The 25,541-nt window shown below is 43.8% G+C and overlaps 1 protein-coding gene across 3 annotated transcripts in view; it reads right to left on the bottom strand.

Annotated features, from left to right (window-relative positions):
• Positions 1-25,541, bottom strand: part of itpk1a (inositol-tetrakisphosphate 1-kinase a) — a 315,124-nt gene that overhangs the window by 110,922 nt on the left and 178,661 nt on the right. For all 3 annotated transcript variants that reach the window (XM_070879506.1, XM_070879505.1, XM_070879507.1), the window contains one exon: positions 23,600-23,717. In XM_070879506.1, coding sequence (XP_070735607.1) covers positions 23,600-23,717 — 118 coding nt within the window. The remainder of the gene's footprint in view (positions 1-23,599; positions 23,718-25,541) is intronic.

Consider the following 25,541-nt stretch of genomic DNA (forward strand, 5'->3'; position numbering starts at 1 on the left):
TGCAGTAACTTGCGTGATACAGTGCCTTTAATATAGCAAAACATCCCAAGGTGCTTCACAAAGGAGTGAATAGCTAGGGATTAGACATGGAGTAAAAACTGGGAAAACAGATTGTGGAGGTGGCTGTAGACGTTGGTTTTTAAACAGACTTTTGAAAGTGGGGGGAGATGTAGTAAGGATGAGAGATTAGGACGACAGTTCCAGAGTGCAGTCCCCCCCACTCGCTCCCTACATCCTCCAGAATCTAAAGGTTTGATACCAAAGGTCAAGCAGAAGTATAAAACGTATTAAGATTCTGATGGGGCTGGACAGACTGGATGCGGGGAGGATGGTTCCCCTGGCTGGGAAGTCTAGAATAAGGGGTCACAGTCTCAGGATACAGGGTAAGAAATTTAGGGCCGAGATGAGGAAAAAAAATTTCACTCAGTGTGTGGTGAACCTGTGGAATTCTCCAGCACAGAAGGCTGTGGAGGCCAAGTCACTGAATATATTTAAGAGGGAGATAGACAAATTTCTAGAAAGAAAAGGCATCTAGGGGTATGGGGAAAAATCAGGAATATGGTGTTGAGATAGAGGATCAGCCATGATCATATTGAGTGGTGCTGCAGACTCGAAGGGCCGAATGGCCTACTACTGCTCCTATTTTCTATGTTTCTAAAGGAAGAACGCAACGTGGTCCAGTCTCAGCGAAGACCTGCAGGAGTTTGCAATGGTACATGGAGCAATAATTATACAAGGACAAGGAAATTAAAATCAAAAATTATTTAGATTTATCTCATCAGACATCTAGCAAGGCAGTACACCAGGTGGAAAAGCTCTTAAAAGTTTGGTTTAGATCTACGGATACAAGATGAAGCATCAATTTTTTGGGGAAGGATTTTGACATGTCTGCTGTGTCTTTTTAAAATTAATAATCTTTTTCCAATTCCTGCTGCTTAAGCTGCCTTTGATGGCTTAGTTGGGAAGTCTTCTGTTAAGCGTGTGACGAGCCACACAGCCAAAGAAGGGCCTTTATTTGATTCCTGGTGTGTGCCGAGTTAGCTGATTACAACTGATACCTTACGAGGGGGCTATATTTGCTTTCAAGACACTGGGGTGGGCGGTGGGGGGGGAATGAGAGAGAGAGAGAGAGAGAAGAAAGATCGACTGGGTTTGTATTTTTGCTTGCTATCCAATGAGTTCTGTCTTAAGAGCAGAGCAGCATCGGCGGATCGAGATGATGATGCGGGAGTCCGGGGAGGACTATAAAGGCCCAACGTCAGCAGAGCAGCGTCAGCAGATCGAGGAAGCCAGCTGGTGCAGGGTGAGAAGGCAAAAAAACCAGAAAGAAATCGAAGGGTGACGTCACAGCCAAGGGGGTAAGTGATTGGCTGGCGATTGGCAAGTAGTTTTTCTTTCTCTTTTCCTTTATCAGTAGGTAACCTTTATCATTGTTGTTGCCAAATTAAGTTAATCTAAGGGTTAAGTCCTGGCAGGAGAGCTCGGACACATGTCATGCTTTTCCTGCGCTATGCGGGAACTCAGGGTTGCTTCTAGTGTCCCTGGCAACTACATGTGCGGGAAGTGTATCCACCTGCAGCTGCTGACGGGCCGCATTGCGGCACTGGAGCTGCGGGTGGATTCACTCTCGAGCGTCTGCGATGCTGAGGATGCTGTGAATAGCACGTTTAGTGAGCTGGTCATACCAGAGGTAAAGGATACACAGAGATAGGGGATGGGTGACCAGCAAGAAGAGCAGTGAAAGGAAGGTAGTGCAGGGGTCCTCTGCGGTCATCCCCCTCCAAAATAGATACACCGCTTTGGGTACTGTTGGGGGGGGGGGGATGACTCATCAGGGGAGGGCAGCAGCAGCCAAGTTCATGGCACTGTGGATGGCTCTGCTGCACAGGAGGGCAGTAAAAAGAGTAGGAGAGCTATAGTGGTAGGTGATTCTATTGTAAGGGGAATAGATAGACGTTTCTGTGGCCGCAATCGGGACTTCAGGATGCCTCCCTGGTGAAAGGGTCAAGGATGTCTCGGAGCGGCTGCAGGACATTTTGGAGGGAGAGGGTGAACAGCCAGTTGTCTTGGTGCATATAGGTACCAACGATATAGGTAAAAAATGGGATGAGGTCCTACAAGACGAATTTAGGGAGCTAGAAGTTAAATTAAAAAGTAGGAGCTCAAAGGTAGTACTCTCAGGATTGCAACCAGTGCCACGTGCTAGTCAGAGTAAGAATCGCAAGATAGCTCAGATGAATACGTGGCTTGAGGAATGGTGCAGAAGGGAGGGATTCAAATTCCTGGGACATTGGAACCAGTTCTGGGGGAGGTGGGACCAGTACAAACCGGACAGTCTGCACCTGGGCAGGACCGGAACCAATGTCTTAGGGGGAGTGTTTGCGAGTGCTGTTGGGGAGAGGTTAAACTATTATGGCAGGGGAATGGGAACCTACACAGGGAGACAGAGGGAAGTAGAATGGGGGCAGAAGCAAAAGACAGAAAGAAGAAAAGTAAAAGTGGAGGGCAGAGAAACCCAAAGCAAAAATCAAAAAGGGCCACATTACAGCAAAATTCTGAAGGGGTAAAGTGTGTTAAAAAGACAAGCCTGAAGGCTCTGTGCCTCAATGCGAGGAGTATTCGTAATAAGGTGGACGAATTAATTGCGCAGGCAGCGATTAACGAATATGATATAATTGGGATTACGGAGACATGGCTCCAAAGTGACCAAGGCTGGGAACTCAACATCCAGGGGTATTCAACATTCAGGAAGGATAGACAGAAAGGAAAAGGAGAAAAGGAGGTGGGGTAGCGTTGCTGGTTAAAGAGGAAATTAACGCAATAGTAAGGAAGGACATTAGCTTGGATGATGTGGAACTGTGGAAATCCAAAGGGCAGAAAACGCGAGTGAAAGTTGTGTACAGACCACCAAACAGTAGTAGTGAGGTTGGGGACAGCATCAAACAAGAAATTAGGGATGTGTGCAATAAAGGTACAGTAGTTATCATGGGCGACTTTAATCTACATATAGATTGGGCTATCCAAACTGGTAGCAATACGATGGAGGAGGATTTCCTTGAGTGTATTAGGGATGGTTTCCTAGACCAATATGTCGAGGAACCAACTAGAGGGCTGGCCATCCTAGACTGGGTGATGTGTAATGAGAAGGGACCAATTAGCAATCTTGTTCTGCGAGGCCCCTTGGGGAACAATGACCATAATATGGTAGAATTCTTTATTAAGATAGAGAGTGACACAGTTAATTCAGAGACTAGGGTCCTGAACTTGAGGAAAGGTAACTTCGATGGTATGAGATGTGAATTGGCTAGAATAGACTGGTGAATGATATTTAAAGGGTTGACAGTGGATAGGCAATGGCAAACATTTAAAGATCACATGGATGAACTTCAACAATTGTACATCCCTGTCTGGAGTAAAAATAAAATGGAGAAGGTGGCTCAACCGTGGCTAACAAGGGAAATTTAGGATAGTGTTAAATCCAAGGAAGAGGCATATAAATTGGCCAGAAAAAGCAGCAAACCTGGGAGAAATTTAGAATTCAACAGAGAAGGACAAAGTGTTTAATTAGGAGGGAGAAAATAGAGTATGAGAGGAAGCTTGCTGGGAACATAAAAACTGACTGCAAAAGCTTCTATAGCTATGTGAAGAGGAAAAGATTAGTGAAGACAAACGTAGGTCCTTTGCAGTCAGATTCAGGTGAATTTATAATGGGGAACAAAGAAATGACAGACCAGTTGAACAAATACTTTGGTTCCGTCTTCACGAAGGAAGACACAAACAACCTTCCGGAAATACTAGGGGACCGAGGGTCTAGTGAGAAGGAAGAGCTGAAGGAAATCCTTATTTGGTGGGAAATTGATGAGATTGAAAGCCGCTAAATCTCCAGGGCCTGATAGTCTGCATTACAGAGTACTTAAGGAAGTGGCCCTAGAAATAGGATGCATTGGTGATCATTTTCCAACAGCCTATCGACTCTGGATCAGTTCCTATGGACTGGAGGGTAGCTAATGTAACACCCCTTTTTAAAAAAGGAGGGAGAGAGAAAACGGGTAATTATAAACCGTTTAGCCTGACATCAGTAGTGAGGAAAATGTTGGAATCAATTATTAAAGATGAAATAGCAGCGCATTTGGAAAGCAGTGACAGGATCGGTCCAAGTCAGCATGGATTTATGAAAGGGAAATCATGCTTGACAAATCTTCTGGAATTTTTTTGAGGATGTAATTAGTAGAGTGAACAAGGGAGAACCAGTGGATGTGGTGTATTTGGATTTTCAAAAGGCTTTTGACAAGGTCCCACACAAGAGATTGGTGTGCAAAATTAAAGCACATGGTATTGGGGGTAATGTACTGACGTGGATAGAAAACTGGTTGTCAGACAGGAAGCAGAGAGTCAGGATTAACAGGTCTTTTTCAGAATGGCAGGCAGTGACTAGTGGGATGCCGCAGGGCTCAGTGCTGGGACCCCAGATATTTACAATATACATCAATGATTTGGATGAAGGAATTGAGTGTAATATCTCCAAGTCTGCAAATGACACTAAGCTGGGTGGCAGTGTGAACTGTGAGGAGGATGCTAAGAGGCTGCAGGGTGACTTGGGCAGGTTAGCTGAGTGGGCAAACGCATGGCAGATGCAGTATAATGTGGATAAGTGTGAGGTTATCCACTTTGGTGGCAAAAACACAAAGGCAGAATATTATCTGAATGGCGGCAGATTAGGAAAAGGGGAGGTGCAACGAGACCTGGGGGTCATGGTGCATCAGTCATTGAAAGTTGGCATGCAGGTACAGCAGGCAGTGAAGAAGGCAAATGACATGTTGGCCTTCATAGCTAGGGGATTTGAGTATAGGAGCAGGGAGGTCTTACTGCAGTCGTACAGGGCCTTGGTGAGGCCTCACCTGGAATATTGTGTTCAGTTTTGGTCTCCTAATCTGGGGAAGGACGTTCTTGCTATTGAGGGAGTGCAGCGAAGGTTCACCAGACTGATTCCGGGATGGCAGGACTGACATATGAGGAGAGACTGGATCGACTGGGCCTGTATTCACTGGAGTTTAGAAGGATGAGAGGGGATCTCATAGAAACATATAAAATTCTGATGGGACTGGTCAGGTTAGATGCAGGAAGAATGTTCCCGATGCTGGGGAAGTCCAGAACCAGGGGATACAGTCTAAGGATAAAGGGTAAGCCATTTAGGACTGAGATGAGGAGAAACCTCTTCACTCAGAGAGTTGTTTTACACTCTGGAATTCTGTACCGCAGAGAGATGTTGATGCCAGTTCATTGGATATATTCAAGCGGAAGTTAGATATGGCCCTTACAGCCAAAGAGATCAAGGGGTATGGAGAGAAAGCAGGAAAGGGGTACTGAGGTGAATGATCAGTCAAGATCTTATTGAATGGTGGTGCAGGCTCGAAGGGCCGAATGGCCTACTCCTGCACCTATTTTCTAGTTTCTATGTTATGGACATCAGCTGCAAAAAGAATTAGGCTTGGTTGTGATGTCTCTGTCTGCCTTTCGACACTCCCAATCCAGGCTCTCGTGTGAAGAACGACCATTTGGGTAAAGTACCAGGAGGTGGCCAATGCTGTGGAACTGTACCCCAGCGCTAGTTAGTGCATTTTAGCAAAGGAGGGGACAAACCTGTAATGGGGGAGGGGGACACGGTGTTTCTTGTTGCCGCATATTCCCCTATAACCAAGAGTGTACCACAATTATCCCAATGGCACTCCCTGATCAGTCAGCGGCGGGCGGGGGGGGGTCGGGGGGGGAGGGGTTATCGGCGGGGAACAGTTGACTACCATTAGAGTTTCCCTCATCGAGATGGAATGTCTTGCTGCTGTGCAGCATTTCTTCAAGCAGCTTGGCTGCAAGATGACAAATTTCACCCAGCATGAAACAGGCAAAGTGAGCAAGAAACAGCCCCTGAGATTCAAACGGAGATTTCTGGCAGAGCAAAACTGCCAACAGGCTGAGCTCGTAAATTGCCCCACAGTTATAAACAAACACAAAAAGGTTTTAAAAGGTAAGGAAATTGGGTGCAACGGTGGTCATTTAGATTTCGGGCTGGGAATGCTCGACACCCAACTGAGGCAGAGGAGTTTGGATCTTAATTGAAATGGGCAATCATATCTGAGCTTTGGCGATTTTAGCTGGGTCACCTCAGGGCACAGAAGGTGGTGTGGTTGACCCATTACGCAGCATTGAAAGAAGGGCCTGTATGTGGACTTGGCCATTGGATGAGCTGATAACAATCTGGATTAGAAGCTGGAAGTGGAGCTAATTAGGGGTGTATTTACATTAGGTGTGAAGCAACGAGAAACTGGGAGGTGCAGTTTTACAGTGGTTCAATTGATGGTAAGCATGGAGTGTACATCCAGTGTGTCGTCAAACCTGGTTTACAGTGCTCAAAGGCTCTGTTACACCTCTTGACATGTTTTATACTTATTTGAATTTCAATGTTATGGGGGCATTTTAAACCTATTTAGATTTCTAACTGTCTGGAGAGGACTCCACACTTGGATCCAGGCATATGCCGAGCTCTCCCAGGGTAGGGGTTTTCGCCAGGCAGGAGCCAAGCAATGTAAACAGGACTTTGCCCAGCTGGAACCAAAACAGCGGTTACCAATCTGAGACCAGTAGCTGCCATGTAAACGCAGCCTCGAAAACAAACAAAATTAAAACTGCCCAACTGCAATAGAGTTAGACCAAGCATCAGAGTCAGTAAATCGGAAGCTTGCGAACAGCTCTCTGCAATTATCTCCTCGTCTAAGACACATAAAAAACACAGACCATGATTCTACATAGAGCTAGTTTGGGGTTAGCAATCTGAACTTTGATTTACAAGTGACATGAGGTAGTGACACCAAGTGGATGAGTGTATTTAAGTGCTCTGTTCTGGAAGGTCTAAGTAGCATATTCATCAATACTACCTTAGCAAAGCAATGACATGCTCAAGATACAGAAAGACACTCCCCTGTCATATTCTTTCAGAGCCCTTCCTAATAACTTTACAGATGCAATGATGTCCCTTTAAACCAAGGTTGGCATTTATTCATAGGTTTCATTCTTACAGAATAGGTTTACTGCCCACTGACTGGGCAATTATTCACAATGCAAACCACCTGCAGCTTTTCAATCTGTCCCACATAAGTTCTAGTTATCAATATTACAAATGTGACACAAATGACTATATGAGGTAATAACAAAAAATGTGTAACATTAAAAGCCTGTTCATTGTCGTATTACTTGACTCATGGCCAGACTGCTGGCTCTGGTACAGTATGTACAGACTGACTCACATACAAATATTAACTCAGTGTTTTTGCCCCACACATCACATGTCGATAACCAGTCATTCCCAATTTCACGATATGTTCACATTGATTGAGACAACAGCACCTTTAGCTGCCCTGAACTCAGTCTTCCAGCTAATGGCACTCATTTCCATGAGTCTACAGGCTGCTTGGAAAAAGAGGTCTGACTGCAAGTGGCCAGGAAGCTCCCTCACCCCCACCTATAATAAAAATAGCACTGCGTCTAAAGGGGTGTCAAAATAACAAAAATGTTGCTTCAAAGAAATTGATTTTAATTTGGCAGACTGTTAATAAAATGGCTCTGTAAATTCGGACTTTACATATGAAGACATCCACCTCCTTTAAAACATCTCGCTTCATGGCCCGACACTTCATTTCTTAAAATTAGATTTGGCCCATTCGAGGGATGCGTTAAGCCACAGAAAAACAGCCTGTAACTTGGTGAGCTACCTTTGCTTCAGTGGCATCACAGCGAAGGCTCAACTAAGCTTATAGTTGAAGTGGTTGGTTAAGCATCACGACAAAGACAAAATGCCAACTATCACCTGTTGCAACCACAGACCATGCTATGACCAAACACCCCCTCTGTGCAAGTCCTTAAAACAAGCAGCGGCCTGTGGCCTTTCCACTTCCTGGTTCATCTTGCACATCCAGGCCTCAACTTTCTCCCTTGCTAGTCTCCATCCTCACACAAGACTAGCTCGGATGCATAGATCACATGACCTAAGGAGATCCGATCGGACTCTGGCCCGTTCAAAAATGAGTTCAAAAGAATAAATAAAATTAATGCGAAAAAACAATGAGGTAAAATTAGAGCACCCTTTGTGAACTCAGCAGTAGCAGCTCATGAACTTTCTGCTGGTTTAAGATTACATAAACAATGGACTCACTGTTGTACGGGCAGAGTCAGCTGTGACAACATCTCTGCAGGGCCATAAAGAGAGTGCTCTCTGGCAACCTGCGTGCATTCCCTATAATATAGCTTGGCTACTTTATTTACCAAGGGCTGCGGTATTCTATTTAATAGCTAGGGTTATCACCCAGCTCAACAACGAGCTGTTTATTTAAAAAAAAAGGAAATAACAGGAACTGATGAAGTACTGTTTATTTGGCTTCAGAAACCAGCAGGTGAGCAAAGACTGTGAACATAAATTATTTTACTGCACGCTCATGACCTCTATGGGATCCCGGTCCATAGAAAGACAAATAAATACATCAGGGCAAGTTCAAGGTGAATTACTACTTCCCATTAAAAAATGCATTGATATAGCAGCTTTAACAGGGAAAACATATTACAGGAGATCAGGCACAAATCTATGAGGAAGCAACGCATTCAAGGACTTGAGGTGAAAGGGACGTTAGAGATGAGACATTTTTTTTTACAGAGTACAAAGGGTCGAGGCTGTTTTTTTTGAAGAGGGTGACAATGGCAGTTTCAAAAGGTGGGGGGGGGGGGAAGGCGGGGCGGGGAGCCAGCGTGCAATGCATAAGAACAGGGAACTATTTACAACATCAGCTAAAATGATGGCCAGGAAAGGAATGTGTGAGATCAGGAGTCTAGTGGGAAATGGAGCAGGAGGTCGATCTCACTCAATTGAATAGCAACCAGCAGACCTTCCACCTGCTAGGCTCATGCTTGAAGGGAAATGGCCACCTGGCACCAGTAGGTAACCGGAACCCACAGACCTATACCACTGTAGGGGTTGGCACCTTCAGGAGAAAAAAAAAAGGAACAGAAAGAAGTAATGGATGTCTGGAAAATATTCAGGGAGGTGTGATGAAATGGTTTGCGAATCAGTCGCACCTTGATTTCGATCATTGCAGTAAGTTCAATTACAGCAAAAAGAAAAATTATGTCTCTAATTATTGTTCCTATTATACAGGCAGTAGTTAATGACAGCTCCTTTCTGCACTCTGATAGGAAGACACAACAATTTACCTCAACAGCAGCTCAGTGAAGTAGCTTATCTGCTCAGGCTGAGAATAAAATGGCTTTTAATTCCAAGGTACAATCTTTCCTGTTGGTTCGACAACAACTCTTCAGTCTGGTTACCTGATTGCGACAAGAAAGCCGGGATGTTTAAATCTGGGCCTTCCCGTCTGTGACACTGAATGTGAACATAAGTAAATTTCTTCGGCTATGTTGCCTGCATTCCAGGCTTATGGCTAATTTTGTTCTGTAGCTTTCAAAAGGCAGGTCAAGATTAAGATGCAGTGTTCCTCTCCATGTATGTGTCATAGATGCCCCCTGAAGCTGTTCCATTTTAAAACTGGAGAGCTGTAAAAGTAGCATCAGTTCACTAAGGGGCATGCTGTAAAAATCCATGAAATAATGTCCCTATTTTACAATTGTAAACCACTATAAAAACTGCACTCGTTTTTAAGTCACATCCTTGTACTTGGAGGGAGAGGGGTAATTTTAAATGCATCTCATCACATCTAAAACAATGTGAAGGACATCTATAGCAGACAATGATAATCATTCAGGAATAGTGCTTTTATTTAAGGAATTGAGACAGGGAGAACACAAGACTAGTTGGGCCAAATGGCCTATGTAATTCTCTGTAACAGTGAAAGAAGAAGCTTAAAGCATGGTGTCATTTAATACATGAGATCATGGAAGATTTTAAGGGAGGGCATTAGGATCTCTGGTTGAGAAGGGGCACTAGTTCCTCTTTTACTTGGCTGGCTCTTCCTGTGATCTTAACTTATAATATAGCAGTTGGTACACATTGTTGTGATGGGTGCATATTGTATTGGGAATTATCTCCCCAAAAGGCTGTGGATGCTGGGATAATTGGAGTTTAAGACTGAGATCGATAATATTGTTAGGTGATGGTATCCAGGGATATTGAGATAGAGAGAGGTCCTGTGGAAGGAGGAAGGAAGGAGGATGTTTGAGTTTGTGTGTATGTATTGACACATGTGGCGGAGCCTGGTCTCCAGTCTTGGATCCCCTCGCCACTGGACCAAGACCTTGCTCCGTCCAGCCCGTGTGATGCAACGGCCAACCCATGTTAAAAGAATTCAGGCACAGGCATTTTAAAATGTTTAAACTGTTTAAAATGAATCCATCGGTTACCAGGGTGCTCATTTTTGGTATGGAAACAAGTCATCCTCAACCCCGAGGGACTGCCTATGATGATGAGTGCGGTCTAAGATTTCACAGTCAATTCTGAGAATCCATTATGTTAAGTTCAGAATAACTGCACGAGACTGTGTTGTAAGCTCAAACCATTGAGACCATGGTCTCTTTAATATAACTCCAAAGTGAGGCAGCAGCGTGGTGGACTGCCATTTATACCTGCTTGCTCCAAGGTGCACAAGTGGCCCATAGGTCTCCCACAGGTGTGCCCCCTAGTGGCAAGTCCTGCACATAGGTGAGGTTCACATACATAACACTTTAGGGGTGCTCCAGAAGAGCGAGAAAGGATTTGGACACGAGGTGCTCCTCTTGCATTTATTGGCACTATTAACACGTGAGTATGCTCGCAGAGAAGCACAAAGCTGGGGTGGGATTTCAAACATCAGTGCTAATTTGCTAAATGATGACAACTTGGTCATGCTCAAGCGGTGTTATAAACTGAAGAATCCAACAGAGCTTGGCATACTGTACTGTGTACAGACACACAGTGCTCCTGCAATATTCCTGGGAGTGTAGCAACATTGCAGGTCAACTTCCTGTGAGCAAACATGTAATCGCTCCAGCAGGTTAGTTATTCGATTATATCGGTGACACGGGGTCATTTTGAATTCATCAACAAAAGAAAATTCTTTCTCTATAAATATGCTTACAGCTTACATCGAGTGTACAGCACAGAAAGAGGCCATTCGGCCCAACAGGTCTCCTCCCAATCCCCTTCATATTCAAGGATGGATTTAGTTCTTCGTCAGAGATATATTTTTATTTGAGTGGTGACTTCCATTTGGATATGGTCGTGTAGTGGATGTCATTGGACTAATATTCCAGATTAGTCCAAACCCCACCAAAGCTAATTGTAAATTGAATCCAAGAAATCTAGTAACATAAGAACATAAGAAATAGGAGGAGGAGTAGGCCATTTGGCCCCTCGAGCCTACTCCGCCATTTAATAAGATCATGGCCGACCTGATCATGGACTCAGCTCCATTTCCCTGTGGCACCACACTAGTTACTGTTTGCCAACCGGAAAATGACCCATTTATCCCGACTCTCTGTTTTCTGTTAGTTAACCAATCCTCTATCCATGCTAATATATTACCCCCAACCCCGTGAGCTTTTATCTTGTGCAGTAACCTTTTATGTGGCACCTTATCGAATACCTTCTGGAAATCCAAATACACCACATCCACTGGTTCCCTCTTATCCACCCTACTCATTACATCCTCAAAGAATTCCAGCAAATTTGTCAAACATGACTTCCCTTTCATACTGGCTCTACTTGATTAAATTATGCTTTTCCAAATGTCCTGCTACTGCTTCCTTAATAATGGACTCCAACAACTTCCCAACCACAAATGTTAGGCTAACTGGTCTATAGTTTCCTGCTTTTTGTCTGCCTCCTTTTTTAAATAGGAGCGTTACATCTGAAGTTTTCCAATCTGCTGGGACCTCCCCAGAATCCAGGGAATGTTGGTAGATTACAACCAATGCATCCACTATCTCTGCAGCCATTTCTCTTAAGTCCCTAGGATGTAAGCCATCAGGTCCAGGGGACCTGTCCGCCTTTAGTCCCATTATTTTACCGAGTACTATGTCATTAGTGACATTGATTGTTCCTCCCTACCTATAACCCCTTGATTATCCACTATTGGGATGGTTTTAGTGTTTACCGTGAAGACCGATACAAAATATTTGTTCAACATCTCTGCCATTTCCCTGTTCTCCATTATTAATTCCCCAGTCTCATCCTGCAGGAGACCAACATTTTCTTTAGCCACTCTTTTCCTTTTTATGTCCCTGTAGAAACTCTTACTGTTTTTATATTTCACGTTAGTTTACTTTCATAATCTATCTTCCCTCTCTTAATCATTAGTAAGTTATGGGCGGACACAAAACAAGTGACTATGAAAGCTATCGGATTGTCACAAAAACCCAACTGGCTCGCTAATGAGCCTAGCTACCCTAGCTGGCCTATCCTACATCTGGCCGACACTCCAGTGTTACACTATGCAATTGATTTGCAATGCTCTCTGTAGCAGCCTAGCAAGCAAATCAAGTTGTAAAACAATCACTACAAAGCAAAAGGACCCACCACCTTCTCAGGGCAAAGAAATAGGCCATAATGTGACTGTGACAGCATCGCCCGCATCCTGAGAACACTTTAAAAAAAACAAATAAAACTTGCATCCACAATTATCTGCAAGGCATTCAATTCTACAAATAACCCTCCTTTTTATGTAGTGGCCAAAATCTTTAAGGCTGGGCCGTCATCAAGTGGCAATAGTTTCTTTAGGTGGATGGATGGCCGGGTAAGTTTATTAAACTTAGTCGCTGAGCCATGCAGACCAGGAAGGCCCCAGATTTGATCCTCAATCTGTGCTGTTAGCTGATCTGAGCTGGGGCACTCCAGGAATGCTACAATTGATCTCTGCCCTCTTGGGTTAGGGAGCAGACAATTGGTCAGATGTCCTTTTCCTGATGGGTGTCTGACTCAACTGTCTTTCAACTCTTGTTGAAAGCATGCAATATGGACACTTTGGGCCCAACTTTGCCCAACCCCTTTTTTCGGCGCACTTACCTTAAATGAAATCTGCGCGTACGCTCCTGCCCTCCCAGCGTGTCCTGTGGGCTGTGAGCAGGACCCGATGCTCACAGCTCCTATCTTCGGCCAAAAGGACACCCCGATCTTGTCGCACCTTATCCCCGGCCAAGTGGCCTCCCGCACTGGCCGGCCGAGTTCCCGGGCGAGGTAGGACTTCGGTTTTATTTTTTATTTATTGGTTGTGCTTGAGAGTTTTGATGGGGGGGGAGGGGGGAGGGGGGCTGGGAGATGGAGAGTTTTTGGGGGGAGGGCGGGGGTGGGGGGGTGGAAGAGGAAAAAAAAGGGTATGTGGGGGGGAGGGGGAGGAGGAGGAGAGTTTTGGGGGGCGAAGGAGAGAAAGAGTGTTTTGTATACCAACATCTCTCTGTCTCGCTTTGCATAGCGCCCTTCCGCCGCCCCCCCCCCCGCCAACCCCCCGTGACGTCATAGGATTTACGTCATTTTTTTATTAGTATTTTAATTGTTTGAGCTTTTCCTTGCAATGTTTGGTGCTTGATTGTTGAGGGCCTCTCCAGTTCCCTTCCCTCTCCTATCCCTGCCCTAATGTCTGCCGAATGTGCGCTGCTTTTTCTTCACTGCCCGCAAGGTTTTTCAGAGCTGGCCACATACGCTGACCTAAGTCGATTTGGAGTAAGTTTTAGCTGGCCAAAGTGGAATAAATGTCCAAAACTGATGTGTGTCTGGGAACGCCCCCTTTTGAAAAAAAAAATGACCTAAAAAAAATCGTACCTAACGGACTTGCTCTGGAGCAAATTTTGGGGGGAAAATGGTATTTTTTAAACTTACGCCAGAAAAAACAACTTACTCAAAAGAAATTGATGTAAGTCATGGCCAAAGTTGGGCCGTAAATGTGGGCAGAATTGAGCTTGGGCTGTGATGCTCTCCAGGTCAGACACCACACCAATATTCCCCACTCAGTCTCACACCAGAATAATGGTTACTTGGACAAGGTAACAGAGGGCGCCCACAAAACTGCATCCCCATAACCAAACAATACTGTCCAGGTTGGAAGCAGGCAGGAACTTAATAAGAAAGAAAATACATGAGGGAAGTTTCATTTTTAATGTACAATGAGTTGCATTTGCTCCTTAAATGTTGTGCTAATTAAGATGGGAGGCAGATGTACCGGATCATTCACATATTAAGCACCAAGATCTGGTGGCATGCAGGTTAGATATCATTCAGCATTTCCATTAGACTGGGCCAAATTTCAATCTTAGAAGAGCATTTCCAACAGCACCAGTGGGCACTCCCACATTTTGTTCAGCACTGATCCTTAATTATGGCCTCTCACTGAGGTCAAATTGTGACCAATGTTGCGCTGTGGGTTGGAGTCTAAGTGGAATGGTTTTTAACTGCACTAAGTAATTTCTAAATCTTTCAAACTTTCATCCTAATAGTCTGGGATGAATTCCAGGTCTGCAGGCTGAAAGGGCAATGTTCTAACTCAATGTGACATCCAGTCCCCTCAGGACAAATTAATCAGAATTCCAGATGAATGTGTGCACATCTGTTGCATGGGCTGCTACAGAATCCCATTTACAAGCTTTCCGAACACTGCTCCACACAAGTACATGTTCACACAACAATCTTACGGCTTTACTTTCTAAATCAGCCTAGCCCAAGAATGAATCCACAAGGGTATGGTCTTTTTGCTGAGGCACAGATCCACAGGCACCAGAAACCCTCGAGTGGCTCGGTCAAATAACCATTATTCATGTATGAACCTTGATCATGTGGGTCGTCGCAGTCGAGCCCAAAGCTGGCATTCGAAACGTGCATAAGAATGAAGTTTGCCCTCCCTAACCAAGAGACACTGAGGTTACCTGTGTGCATCTACTGCTGCCCCTGCTACGGGTCGCTGCCGCAGCAGAGATAAAAGATTGAACCCATGACCTTCCTGGTCGGTGCAGATCAGCACTCACTGGACAAACTCAATGGGCCATCAGGGGAACACAGCTGTTTAAAAAAAAATGTAATAACCCCTTCAGTTGTGCCCTCATTTCATTGTATAATCCTTCACAGTAAACAATGGGGAGGGGGGAAAGCATTTCTGGCAATGAAAATTACATATCCAAAATTGGACACACATATGGCAATCTTACCCTCCCGTTCCTTGTATAGAGCGATGTTTGGTGTACACAACCTTCCTCTTGGCATGGCCCATGTTGGAATCTAGCTCTTACCTTGCCAACAAAGACAAGTTATTTATCAACAACAACATATATAGCCTGAAAAATGTTCCTTTTGTGACTTGCCATAAAAGCAAGGATGACTGCAGTATTTCTTTCTATTTACAGAAAGTTTATCAGATGTTGACTCTCCAAGAAATCCGGAGGTATATGAAATTTGATGCAGTATCTTGCTTGATTGCCAGGCGCATACTTAACTTTGTGTACTGCTGTCAACTTACATCAGTTTGCCAATTTCTGACTGAACAGAACAAGAATATGAATTAACTATTCAATACGACTCGCAGAAAAAGTCGAATAAATTTCAAAAGCAAACTTCCCAAGAATCACGAGTGCACAGTCTGAAGGGAGCCTTCAGCATCAAGACCAGAGTGGAAGGCTTTACAGATCACAGTCTCTCATGCAATGGCGAGCAGTGCATCACTGTCCAATAAGAGTACTGTACTCCAAAGTAGATTTTAATGTTGCAATCAGAAATTCTTTGATAACTGGCCGTTATTCTCTGGCCAAACGGAAGATCTATTTAAGAATTGATATGAATTTGAAATAAAATCAAAGAAAGTGTGTTGAGAAGACAGTCATGAGTTTGAAGCTATTTGTAAGAAGTTTAGCAGCTTGTAGAATGAAAGCTGATAAATGAAAACGTTACCCGATTAAAGCATTTAACTGGTTATTTGCAGAAGACAGATTTGAAGTTTAGCAGCTTGTAGAATGAAAGCTGATAAATGAAAACGTTACCCGATTAAAGCATTTAACTGGTTATTTGCAGAAGACAGATTTGTATCTTCATCACCTAACTGCTCGTAGAATTGGGCACAATTTGGACGAGTACTGCCATGGAAGTGAGAGAAAGGAAAGATTTCAGTACAAAGCAGAACTGCTCAAGAGTTATTTTGTTCAGAGTTAAAACAAATCTAATACGGTCGAATGCATTCTCAAAATCACACAAAAGGCAGCTGGGAAGTATAAAGGGGCAAGGAGCATTTTGCCCCAAAAGCCAGGCCATTCATCTCTCCATGGCACAAGCATACCTTCTGTCACTCTGTGATTGAGTGGCATGTGTAGCAGTCTGGTGATGTCTGTAGCCCATCTGAAGTCTACTTCATGACAAGGGCAAACTGCTTAAAACAAAGTGGGGACTATGAGCTAAAATTGAATTTTTATTGAAAAGTATCAAAACTGTTACCTCTATAGGACAGACTATTCATGGAGTTTGAAATAAAAACAGAAAATGCTGGAAATCTCAGCGAGTCAGGCAGCATCTGTGGAGAGAGAAACAGAGTCAACGTTTCGGGTTGTCGACCTGAATCGTTAACGCTGTTTCTCTCCCCAGATGCTTCCTGACCCGCTGAGATTTCCAGAATTTTCTGTTTTTATTTCAGATTCCAGCATCCGCAGCATTTTGCTTTTGTATTCATGGAGTTTGTTGCACATAGAATTTCCTACATTTTTTTCCTCGTAGGCCACAGTCACACGATCTCCTCTGACTGAGCAGGTGGGTGGAGCAGATTCCTCGACTGCATGTAGGCGTTTTAGGCAGCAAGTTTATTCTTAACTGAATCTGTACGTGGTGTGGCTCGGTCGGTATATGAAGATGAACTAGAAATTCAACAAATTTAAGCCATTTCTACTCATCTTGGTCAATTAAACACTTTATTCACAAGTTGATTAATATTGAACTGGTGCCTAATTTGGAAATGTTCCCATTGGGAACATGCGCAAGTGAAGTACAGAGTTAGTGACCGACCATGACTGATTTAACACAAGGTTGAACTCTCCAATGACGCCAGGATCATGAATTATCCAATATAATTGAAACAAAAGCGCCTCATCAGCTAGCTTGGCCTCCCAATGTTACTGCTTTGTTCAATTTACATCCACCTGAAGTTACAATCATTAGTAACTAGGCATCTAATTAGCTAATGTGTGCAGAGTAAGGGGATTGAGACACTGGCCAAAGAACGAAGACTAATCAACAAAGTTGTCACAAGACAACACATTCAAAGATGAGGAGAGTATTATTTTTTACGCAGCGAGTTGTTATGATCGGGAATGCACTGCCTGAAAGGGTGGTGGAAGCAGATTCAATAATAACTTATCAAAAGGGAACTGGATAAGTACTCAACGGGGAAAAAAATATTTGCTGGGCAGGGAAATCGGATTAATTGAATACATCTTTCAAAGAGCCGCCACAAGCACGATGGGCCAAATGGCCTCCTTCTGTGCTGTATCACTCCATGATTCTATGTCGATGAACCTCTTTCATCTGCTACTGATCAAGCTGACACACAACTTCCGAGAGGCAACACAGTATTGCCCAGTTGTGTACTTTTAAGTGGATTAACCTGTTAAGCACAGAGCAGGAAATATTTTAAACCTAATGTAGCAGATGGCTGTCTAGACACCACACATGGGGACATTGTGCAACCAGAACCAGAACCATACAATATGTGCTGCAAAAAGTGAAGAGCACCATCAGCTTTTCTTCACCTTTTAAAATAAAAAGCGCCTATTAAAACATTCCAGATCTTTATTTGCATGACTGTGAGTTCTTGTTACATGATTAACAGACCAGGCTGCAGGTTGAAGGCCACTTTACCTCAGCAGTTAAAGAGGAAACAAATCAGAGCAGCATGCTCTTCTCACAAATTAAAAATAAGCTTGGAGCAGTATTTATGCAAACAGATCCCAGGGAGGGAGCGTGAGGCTGTTAAATCAATCTTTTGGGGTTCCGAAGATGCTCAGAAAGTTTATTAAACGTGCTTCCCTCCTACTGCTCATTACCCAACTTCCTTCTGAAGCTCGATATCTCTATCTCTCTCTCGAAATTCTGAAATTCTGAAGTTGTGAAATTCTCTGCAATTCAGCTTTGTCCTTTCTTGAGGGCACGGCCTAATACTGGGGTACAGGTCCACTTGTGGCAGGCACCCCCCCATTTGTGAACCTGGACAGTCAGTGTTGGCTATTCAAACATAGCACCCCAACGTGTTTAACAGAAAGGGGTGGGTTAAACAAAGTGTTCAAATAGTAGCAACTCTTGGTGATGGTTTAGTTTAAAAAAACGAGGTCTGATATGAAATTCCCTTTTTAATGTGGGATTCCATTACAAGACCATGTTTGTTAAAGAATCCTCAACAATACCACAATATGTAATGGCAATAATTAACTCAAAAGGTATGCATCTATCGAGCATCTGCTCTGGCATTCGAACCCAGCTTGTGCCAAATTGATCCGACATTGTTGCATGTCACACAGATTAGGCGTGTCATCATTGCATAATTAACTTTACGAGCAAAATGTTTAGTATGAAAGGAAGCAGAAAATGCAGGAACGGACTCTTTGCCAAGTTTATTTCCATACCCTAAGAACATAGGGAGACAGTCCCCCTCAGTCACAAACAAAAGCCAAGAAGTCGACTGGGGAATAAAGCTGCCCTTTTAGATTCACAACAACTTTTTTTGCCCCCATTAGTGTGGAGGGAAAAGCACCTGATAAGACTTCAGTCAGTCCAATAAAACCCATATTTGTCTCATTTAATCAGAGCATTTTGCCCAGGGACCCAGAATCAATGGAAGCTCTCATTGTATTCCATTGGTTCCAGCCAAGTTAAACAAACAATGAGCTACATACTTCATAAACCCCTGATGAACTGCAGATATTTCAATCAAACAAATATGTCAGTACATCTAGATTGATTTTAGATAGGCCGCTGGCCTTGACAGGATTGTTTATGGTTTCTTCAGCACAAGATACCCACAAGGAGCTGCATTAACTACATCTTGTTTAACATTCTACAGGATTACATGAACTGTATTTAGTCTATGACATTTAGCTGGTTACACAATTTATCTTTTGGCTTGTTTAAACACTATTCTCTTTTCAATAGCATTCATTTAACCCTCAAATCATCCTGGTCCCAAGGACATAGCACCAGCCAACTATTCTATTCAAGGCTGCTGGTTTAAAGAGGCTAGTTTCACTGCCAGAGGACAGTGTTAGATCAGTTCTGAAATGCATTCAATGATAAATCAGTCAAAACAAGTGCAGTTGTTTGAAACCTTGAAAATATTTTTTTTTAAACTGCAACACAAAAGAAAAAGTTTGTCATCCTTATCTTACCTCTGGCCTTTAGCTCTCTTTCTCGTCAATACTATCCGAGCCATTACTCCCAAATTTGGGTGAAGTGCTTTCATTCACAAAAGACCCAAGCTGTAACCAACCTTCTTTATTCAGTACAACCATGCTTATCCAGAGCTAAGGCTTTGGGAACCATACTAAAGAACACTATCAGGATTGAGAATTCAAAAATCAACCATAGTTTTTTAAATTGTTCTGGGGATGTGGGGAGTGCTGGCAAGGCCACATTTATTGCCCGTCACTGGATGGCCTTATTGGTGGTGGACTTTCTCAGAGAACAGGTTATTGGTGACGAGCTTTCTCAGTAAGAGAGCAGGTTATTGGTGGGTAGGTGTCATTTAATTGCACTATTGATGATCCCTTCCATCATCTCCTAATCTAAGGAAGGACATTCTTGCTATTGAGGGAGTGCAGCGTAGGTTCACCAGACTGATTCCCAGGATGGCGGGACTGACATATCAAGAAAGACTAGATCAACTAGGCTTGTATTCACTGGAGTTCAGAAGAATGAGAGGAGATCTCATAGAAACGTTTAAAATTCTGACGGGTTTAGACAGGTTAGATGCAGGAAGAATATTCCCAATGTTGGGGAAGTCCAGAATCAGGGGTCACAGTCTAAGGATAAGGGGTAAGCCATTTAGGACCGTGATGAGGAGAAACTTCTTCACCCAGAGAGTGGTGAACCTGTGGAATTCTCTACCACAGAAAGTTGTTGAGGCCAATTCACTAAATATATTCAAAAAGGAGTTAGATGTAGTCCTTACTACTAGGGGGATCAAAGAGTATGGTGAGAAAGCAGGAATGGGGTACTGAAGTTGCATGTTCAGCCATGAACTCATTGAATGGCGGTGCAGGCTCGAAGGGCCGAATGGCCTACTCCTGCACCTATTTTCTATGTTTCTATGTTCATCCCCCCATGCACTGAAGTTGAAGCCATCACCTGCAGTCCTTCAGTGGTTTGGCCTTCCAAAGCTGTTAACTGAGGTTTCTCCAAGTCCGAAGTTGCTGTCTGATTTACTCTGTAATAATTGTGAGCGCTGATAGCTTCATGGCCCAGTTCAACTCATTAAAACCCCCAGAATTTCACACACAACTGTTGGAAGAATCAATTATGTAGCACAGTTGGTTGGGGTTCTCTCGTGATTAAAGAATGGGCAAATTCACCAGCCAGCGTGGCCGTGAGCCTTGGGTTTGATCTCTGGTCTTTGCTAGGTTAGCTAATATCCTGAGCAGCTGTTGGGTCGAACACTAAAGGCCTCCCCCACCTCTTTGTTCAATGGGAGACTTTTATTTTCAGCCAAGTGATAACCAGTTAAAAGTATGTGTCAGGAGGTTCCTCGAGTACTGATGCAGTGGCTGAGCCTGTCTGAAGCCCACACCTTTTAAGTATTGCAGCAATTTGGCAGGCACTGTTCCTGAGAGTTATAACTGTTTGCAATGCAGTCTAAACACAGGCAGAGAAATTGCAGCTTGTTAGCACTGGAGCATCAACCAGGGTGACAGGTTGGCTGAGTGTTTAATGAAATACAGAGCAAGGAAATCAGTCTTAAAATCCGGATAATTGGATATTTCAGCTTAAACAATCCTGGACTTCCATAGATGTGGAATACTGACACTCCTTCCTATGAACTTCAGCGTATAGGACATAAGAGGGAGTTTAGGCAGTGTATACTTCAACTCATGGCAAAGCAGTCACATTCCCAATTCTGATCTGCTTGACATTCCCTCCAGCCACGAGCCATTACCCATTTCTTCATATTCCTGTTCCTGAAGTTGTGGATTTTTGTTGCAGTACAGTTCAAAAGGTGCCAGTACCCTGCCTGCCTGTACCTTACATGTGACTCTTCTCCATGTCTGAGCAAGTACCAAATTGGGCAGCACCATTGCCTACCAATCCAGCAGGGGAAGCTGTCACGCACTTCTGTCTGATGAATGCCTCAGCCAAACAGTGACAAGTTCACCTTTATCCAACAACAACTTACATTTATATAGCACATTTAACGTAGTAAAATGTCCCAAGGTGCTTCACAACAGCACAATCAGACCAAAAACTGACACCCAACCAAAGAAAGGGACATTAGGCACAGCCGTCAATGGTCAAAGAGGTCAAAATTGGGGGAATGCAAAGCTCTTGGAGGGTTGTAGGAGGTTCTATCCTGTCCACATAAGGAAAGCCACTTTGAAAGCAAAAGACCGGTTTAATATTCAGATCAAAACATTAAAGCCAGCAATCATATTAGGGAGCAGTACAGAATGGAAGAGATTCAAGAACTACAAATTGAATGGGCAGAACAATGGCAGATGACATTTAATGCAGACAGTACTGAACATAGGAAGAAAAATGTGCAGCACATTTACTCCACGAATAGTGTTGCAATAACTAAAAATAAAGTTGAAATACACCTTGCTACCTTTGTAGACTCAGTGCTAAACATGGTCAACCAGGGAATAGTAGCATAGTGGTTAAGTTATTGGATGAGTAATCCAGAGGTCCTGGACTAATGATCTGGAGACATGAGTTCAAATCCCACCACAGCAGCTGGATAATTTAAATTCAGTTAATTAAATAAATCTGGAATTAAAAGCATGCATCAGTAATGGTGATCATGAAATTATCGGATTCTCATAAAAACCCATCTGGTTCACTAATGTCCTTTAGGGAAGGAAATCTGTCGTCCTTACCCGGTCTGGCCTATATGTGACTCCAGATCCACAGCACCATGGTTAACTCTTAACTGCCCTCTGAAATGGCCCAGCAAGCCACTCAGTTGTACCAAACCGGTACAAAGAACAGCGGTTCAAGAATGCGGCTCACCACCACCTTCGCAAGGACAATAAACGCTGGCCTTGCCGGCGACGCCCACATCCCATGAATAAATAAGAAAGTAAAATAGTCCAGAGTAGCAATTAACTGCCAGGGGAATGTTGAACTACACAGCAGCTAGCAATAGTCAAATCAAAGGGAGTCACGATCACACTGTATCGTGCTCTGGTCAGACTGCGCCTTGAGTTATGATCGCTGAGAAACAGGGGAGACATTTAAGTGCTGGGGGTAGTGCAGAGAAAAGCCACGAGGCTAATCCCCAGTGTTATGGGTTACAGGGAAGGTGGGAGAAATGTAGGCATATCAGGCCGGAAACGAGACACCTGAGAGGTGATCTTAGAGCGTTACAGGAGTGAAAAAGGTAAATGTGGAATTATAGTTTAAATTAAATTCCAAGAGTAGGTCAAGGGGACATGGGTTCAAACTGCCCTGTGATTTGAAGGACAGGCAGACCATGACAGACATAAACAAGGAAAGAATGTTGTGCCAATATAAGTGATCAAGTTTTCAGTGATGCTGATTGAGGAACAAATATTGGCCAGGACTTCCTTGTTCCTCTTCGAATCGTGCCATGGGATATTTTCGGTCCACCCAAGAGGTTTAATGGTTTAAACTGACCAATATCAAAGATGCAGAGGAGCGGGGGATGTTCGCAGTGAGGTAGGATTGGGTGAAGTTCTGGAAGGATTTGAAGACAGAAGACCAACGATCCTAAAATGAATTCACTGGATACAGGGAGCAGATGGAGCTTGGCAAGAACAGAATGATGGAAGTGTTAGTTGGAGTATTCTGAGTAAATTGCAGTTTGGGAAATTGCAGTGGCGAGGCCAATAAGGAGAGCATTGAAGGTGATAAAGTCATAAATCAGGGTTTTAGTAGCACGGAGCGTAGGGGTTGGGGGGGTGAAGTTGGGGTATAGACAGGAAACATTTCTGAGGTGAAGGAATGGCAATAGTCCACATGTGGGAAATGCACATCATTCAGCACCTTTGGATTTAGCCTGAGGTGACAACTTAGAAGCTGAAGGGCAAAGCAGACCAGGGAAAGAAATGGGAGCAGAGTTCACGTTCATCAGAATTCACTCCTCACGCCCCCATGTACTTGGGCCATCACAGTGACAGTTGCATGCCATGTCCTGTAATATAATGAAACATACCACCCAAAATCCATAGCTTGTAAATAAGGTTGGGACAATTACATTCAGAGGGCTTAGCTTATAATGTCATAAGCAACTCTTCAGAGAACATGGGTTTTGGTGGTCTGTCGAACATCTCTTACAATTCAGGTTTAATGAATGCTTAGGTATGTATGTATAAAAGCAGATAATTAGCAATCTAATGCAAATTCAATGTTCATTTTGAGTTACAGCAATATAGTTTAGCTACATACCTTGCATGTAGCCTTCAAGTCTGCGGATCAGCTCATATGACCTGCATCTATCTAGGAGGGTCCTGATTGCAGGGAGCGGGTCCAGAATGATGGTCTCTGGGTGTGCGTCAATGTAGTCCTGAAAATACAGATACGGTACTTGAGCATTTTTCCTCAGTATAGTCTCCTAACATCACATCTTCAAATGTCGATCTTCCAAGTGCTTTTTTTTCCCGTTGTCTATTTCCCCAACTCCTCTTCTGTTAAATCTCTGGTGGAGTGGTTATGCAGCTGGTCCTTCAGCCAAATTAGTGACGCTAGCCTAGCCAGTACATATTGGCAAGTCACTGGGGACCTCACCGCCATCCTTGATTAATCTCCACCTGCAAGTGGGTCACTCAATAGCGGATAAAAGGAAGCTGGTTAGTGGGATGGAGAAGATAACGAAGACAAGTACTGCAGTGTAGGTAAGTGTGGTGATGCAGGACAACATGACATGGTAATTGTTTTCCAGCATTCCCGCTTCCTCGTGGTGTCATCAGGCTAAGCCAACACTGAGCATGCCCAGCAACACCTGAACGAGGAGAAACCACACTCTTTAAACATTACAGGACCAACAGCAAACTGTCGTCAATCTGTGCCATTCAGTTGGGAGGGGCAAACCACAGGAAATGTGGACTAGAAGCAACACACGCCCCTAAAGGAAGCCTGAATAATTTTCTGTCCCTTTAATGGGCAGAATTACTGGTGGGCTGTGTTAGGGCAGGTGTCCCATCAAAACCGATATTTCTTGTACTCTCTACCCCAGGCACAGGAACGTGAGGTTGAGTTCTTCGGAGTCCTACAGTTTTGAGATCCTGGGAAAGATTTACTTAGAGTAGGAGACTGTGCAATGACTCAATTTCAATAACGTGAGAATAGAGGAAGGAGGAAGAGCCACAAAGCAGCATTTGTGGAGCTTGGGAGAAATAAAAGGGGAAACAACATCGGAATTAAATAAAATCAGCATACTTTTACTCTGGGCATCTTGCCATAGTTTTAGAATAAAATAAAAGTCTAATCTGTTGAATACGTCATCAAAGCAGGACCCATCAATAGCAATAAACTACAGTGGTGTTCAACTTTAACATGAACATTTCAATAAACAACACAGTACACAAGGTTTGTTTGTTTTATAAAATATGGGTCAGGGCCAGAGGTTATTTATTGCTAGGATGAAGAGACAAGACTGGAACAATACAGCAAAGTAATTGAAGAAAAATGGGACTCTGGAGACAGCCGGATGAACTGGATCTCTCAGGTCTCCTCGTGGAGGGGGCGGGGAGGGATTACTGCACTGACGCAGTTGCCAGAGTTTGAGAGAATCTGAAAGCAGGGATATAATTGTGAAAGGTTTTCGATAGATTAAAGGGAAAGGAGTTTTTAAAAATGGTACCAGGTTTACCCCAAATAGCATCAATCCACTGCAGGCTCCGTGTCACCGATTCATCTCTGAATTAGCAGCTTAAGTGGATCTTAAGAGATACAGGTTATAAAAATGAGTTCCTGAAAGCTGTCCGCTGATACAGCACATGTAACTCACCTGTGATTCTTCTGGAGTAAGAAGGACTTTATAGGCAAGACACTCATTCAGAGATGATCAAGTGAATCCTGGCCACTACTGTATGGCTCCTGCAAGCCAGGTACAGGGTACATTTGATGAACTGACCAGGAACGAGGCCAAAAGCAACGGAACAATGACAGCAGCTGCCTCAACAGTAGCGCTACATAGGACAGGAAGATCTTCAGTTCTCAGATCTCAGCTGGTGGGGGACTAGTGCCACTATTGTTCTCCTTGCCTTGGATTTTGGAATCACCTATAGCTCCTGGTGGCTATCCGGTAACCTCCGCTGGAACTGCTCGTCTGGACATCAGAGGAGGAAGGCTTGGTTGTGACATTCCCTGTGGCTGGATGACCTCCCAG

Source organism: Pristiophorus japonicus, chromosome 4 (genome assembly GCF_044704955.1).
Source record: "Pristiophorus japonicus isolate sPriJap1 chromosome 4, sPriJap1.hap1, whole genome shotgun sequence".
NCBI classification, from domain to species: Eukaryota; Metazoa; Chordata; class Chondrichthyes; family Pristiophoridae; genus Pristiophorus; species Pristiophorus japonicus.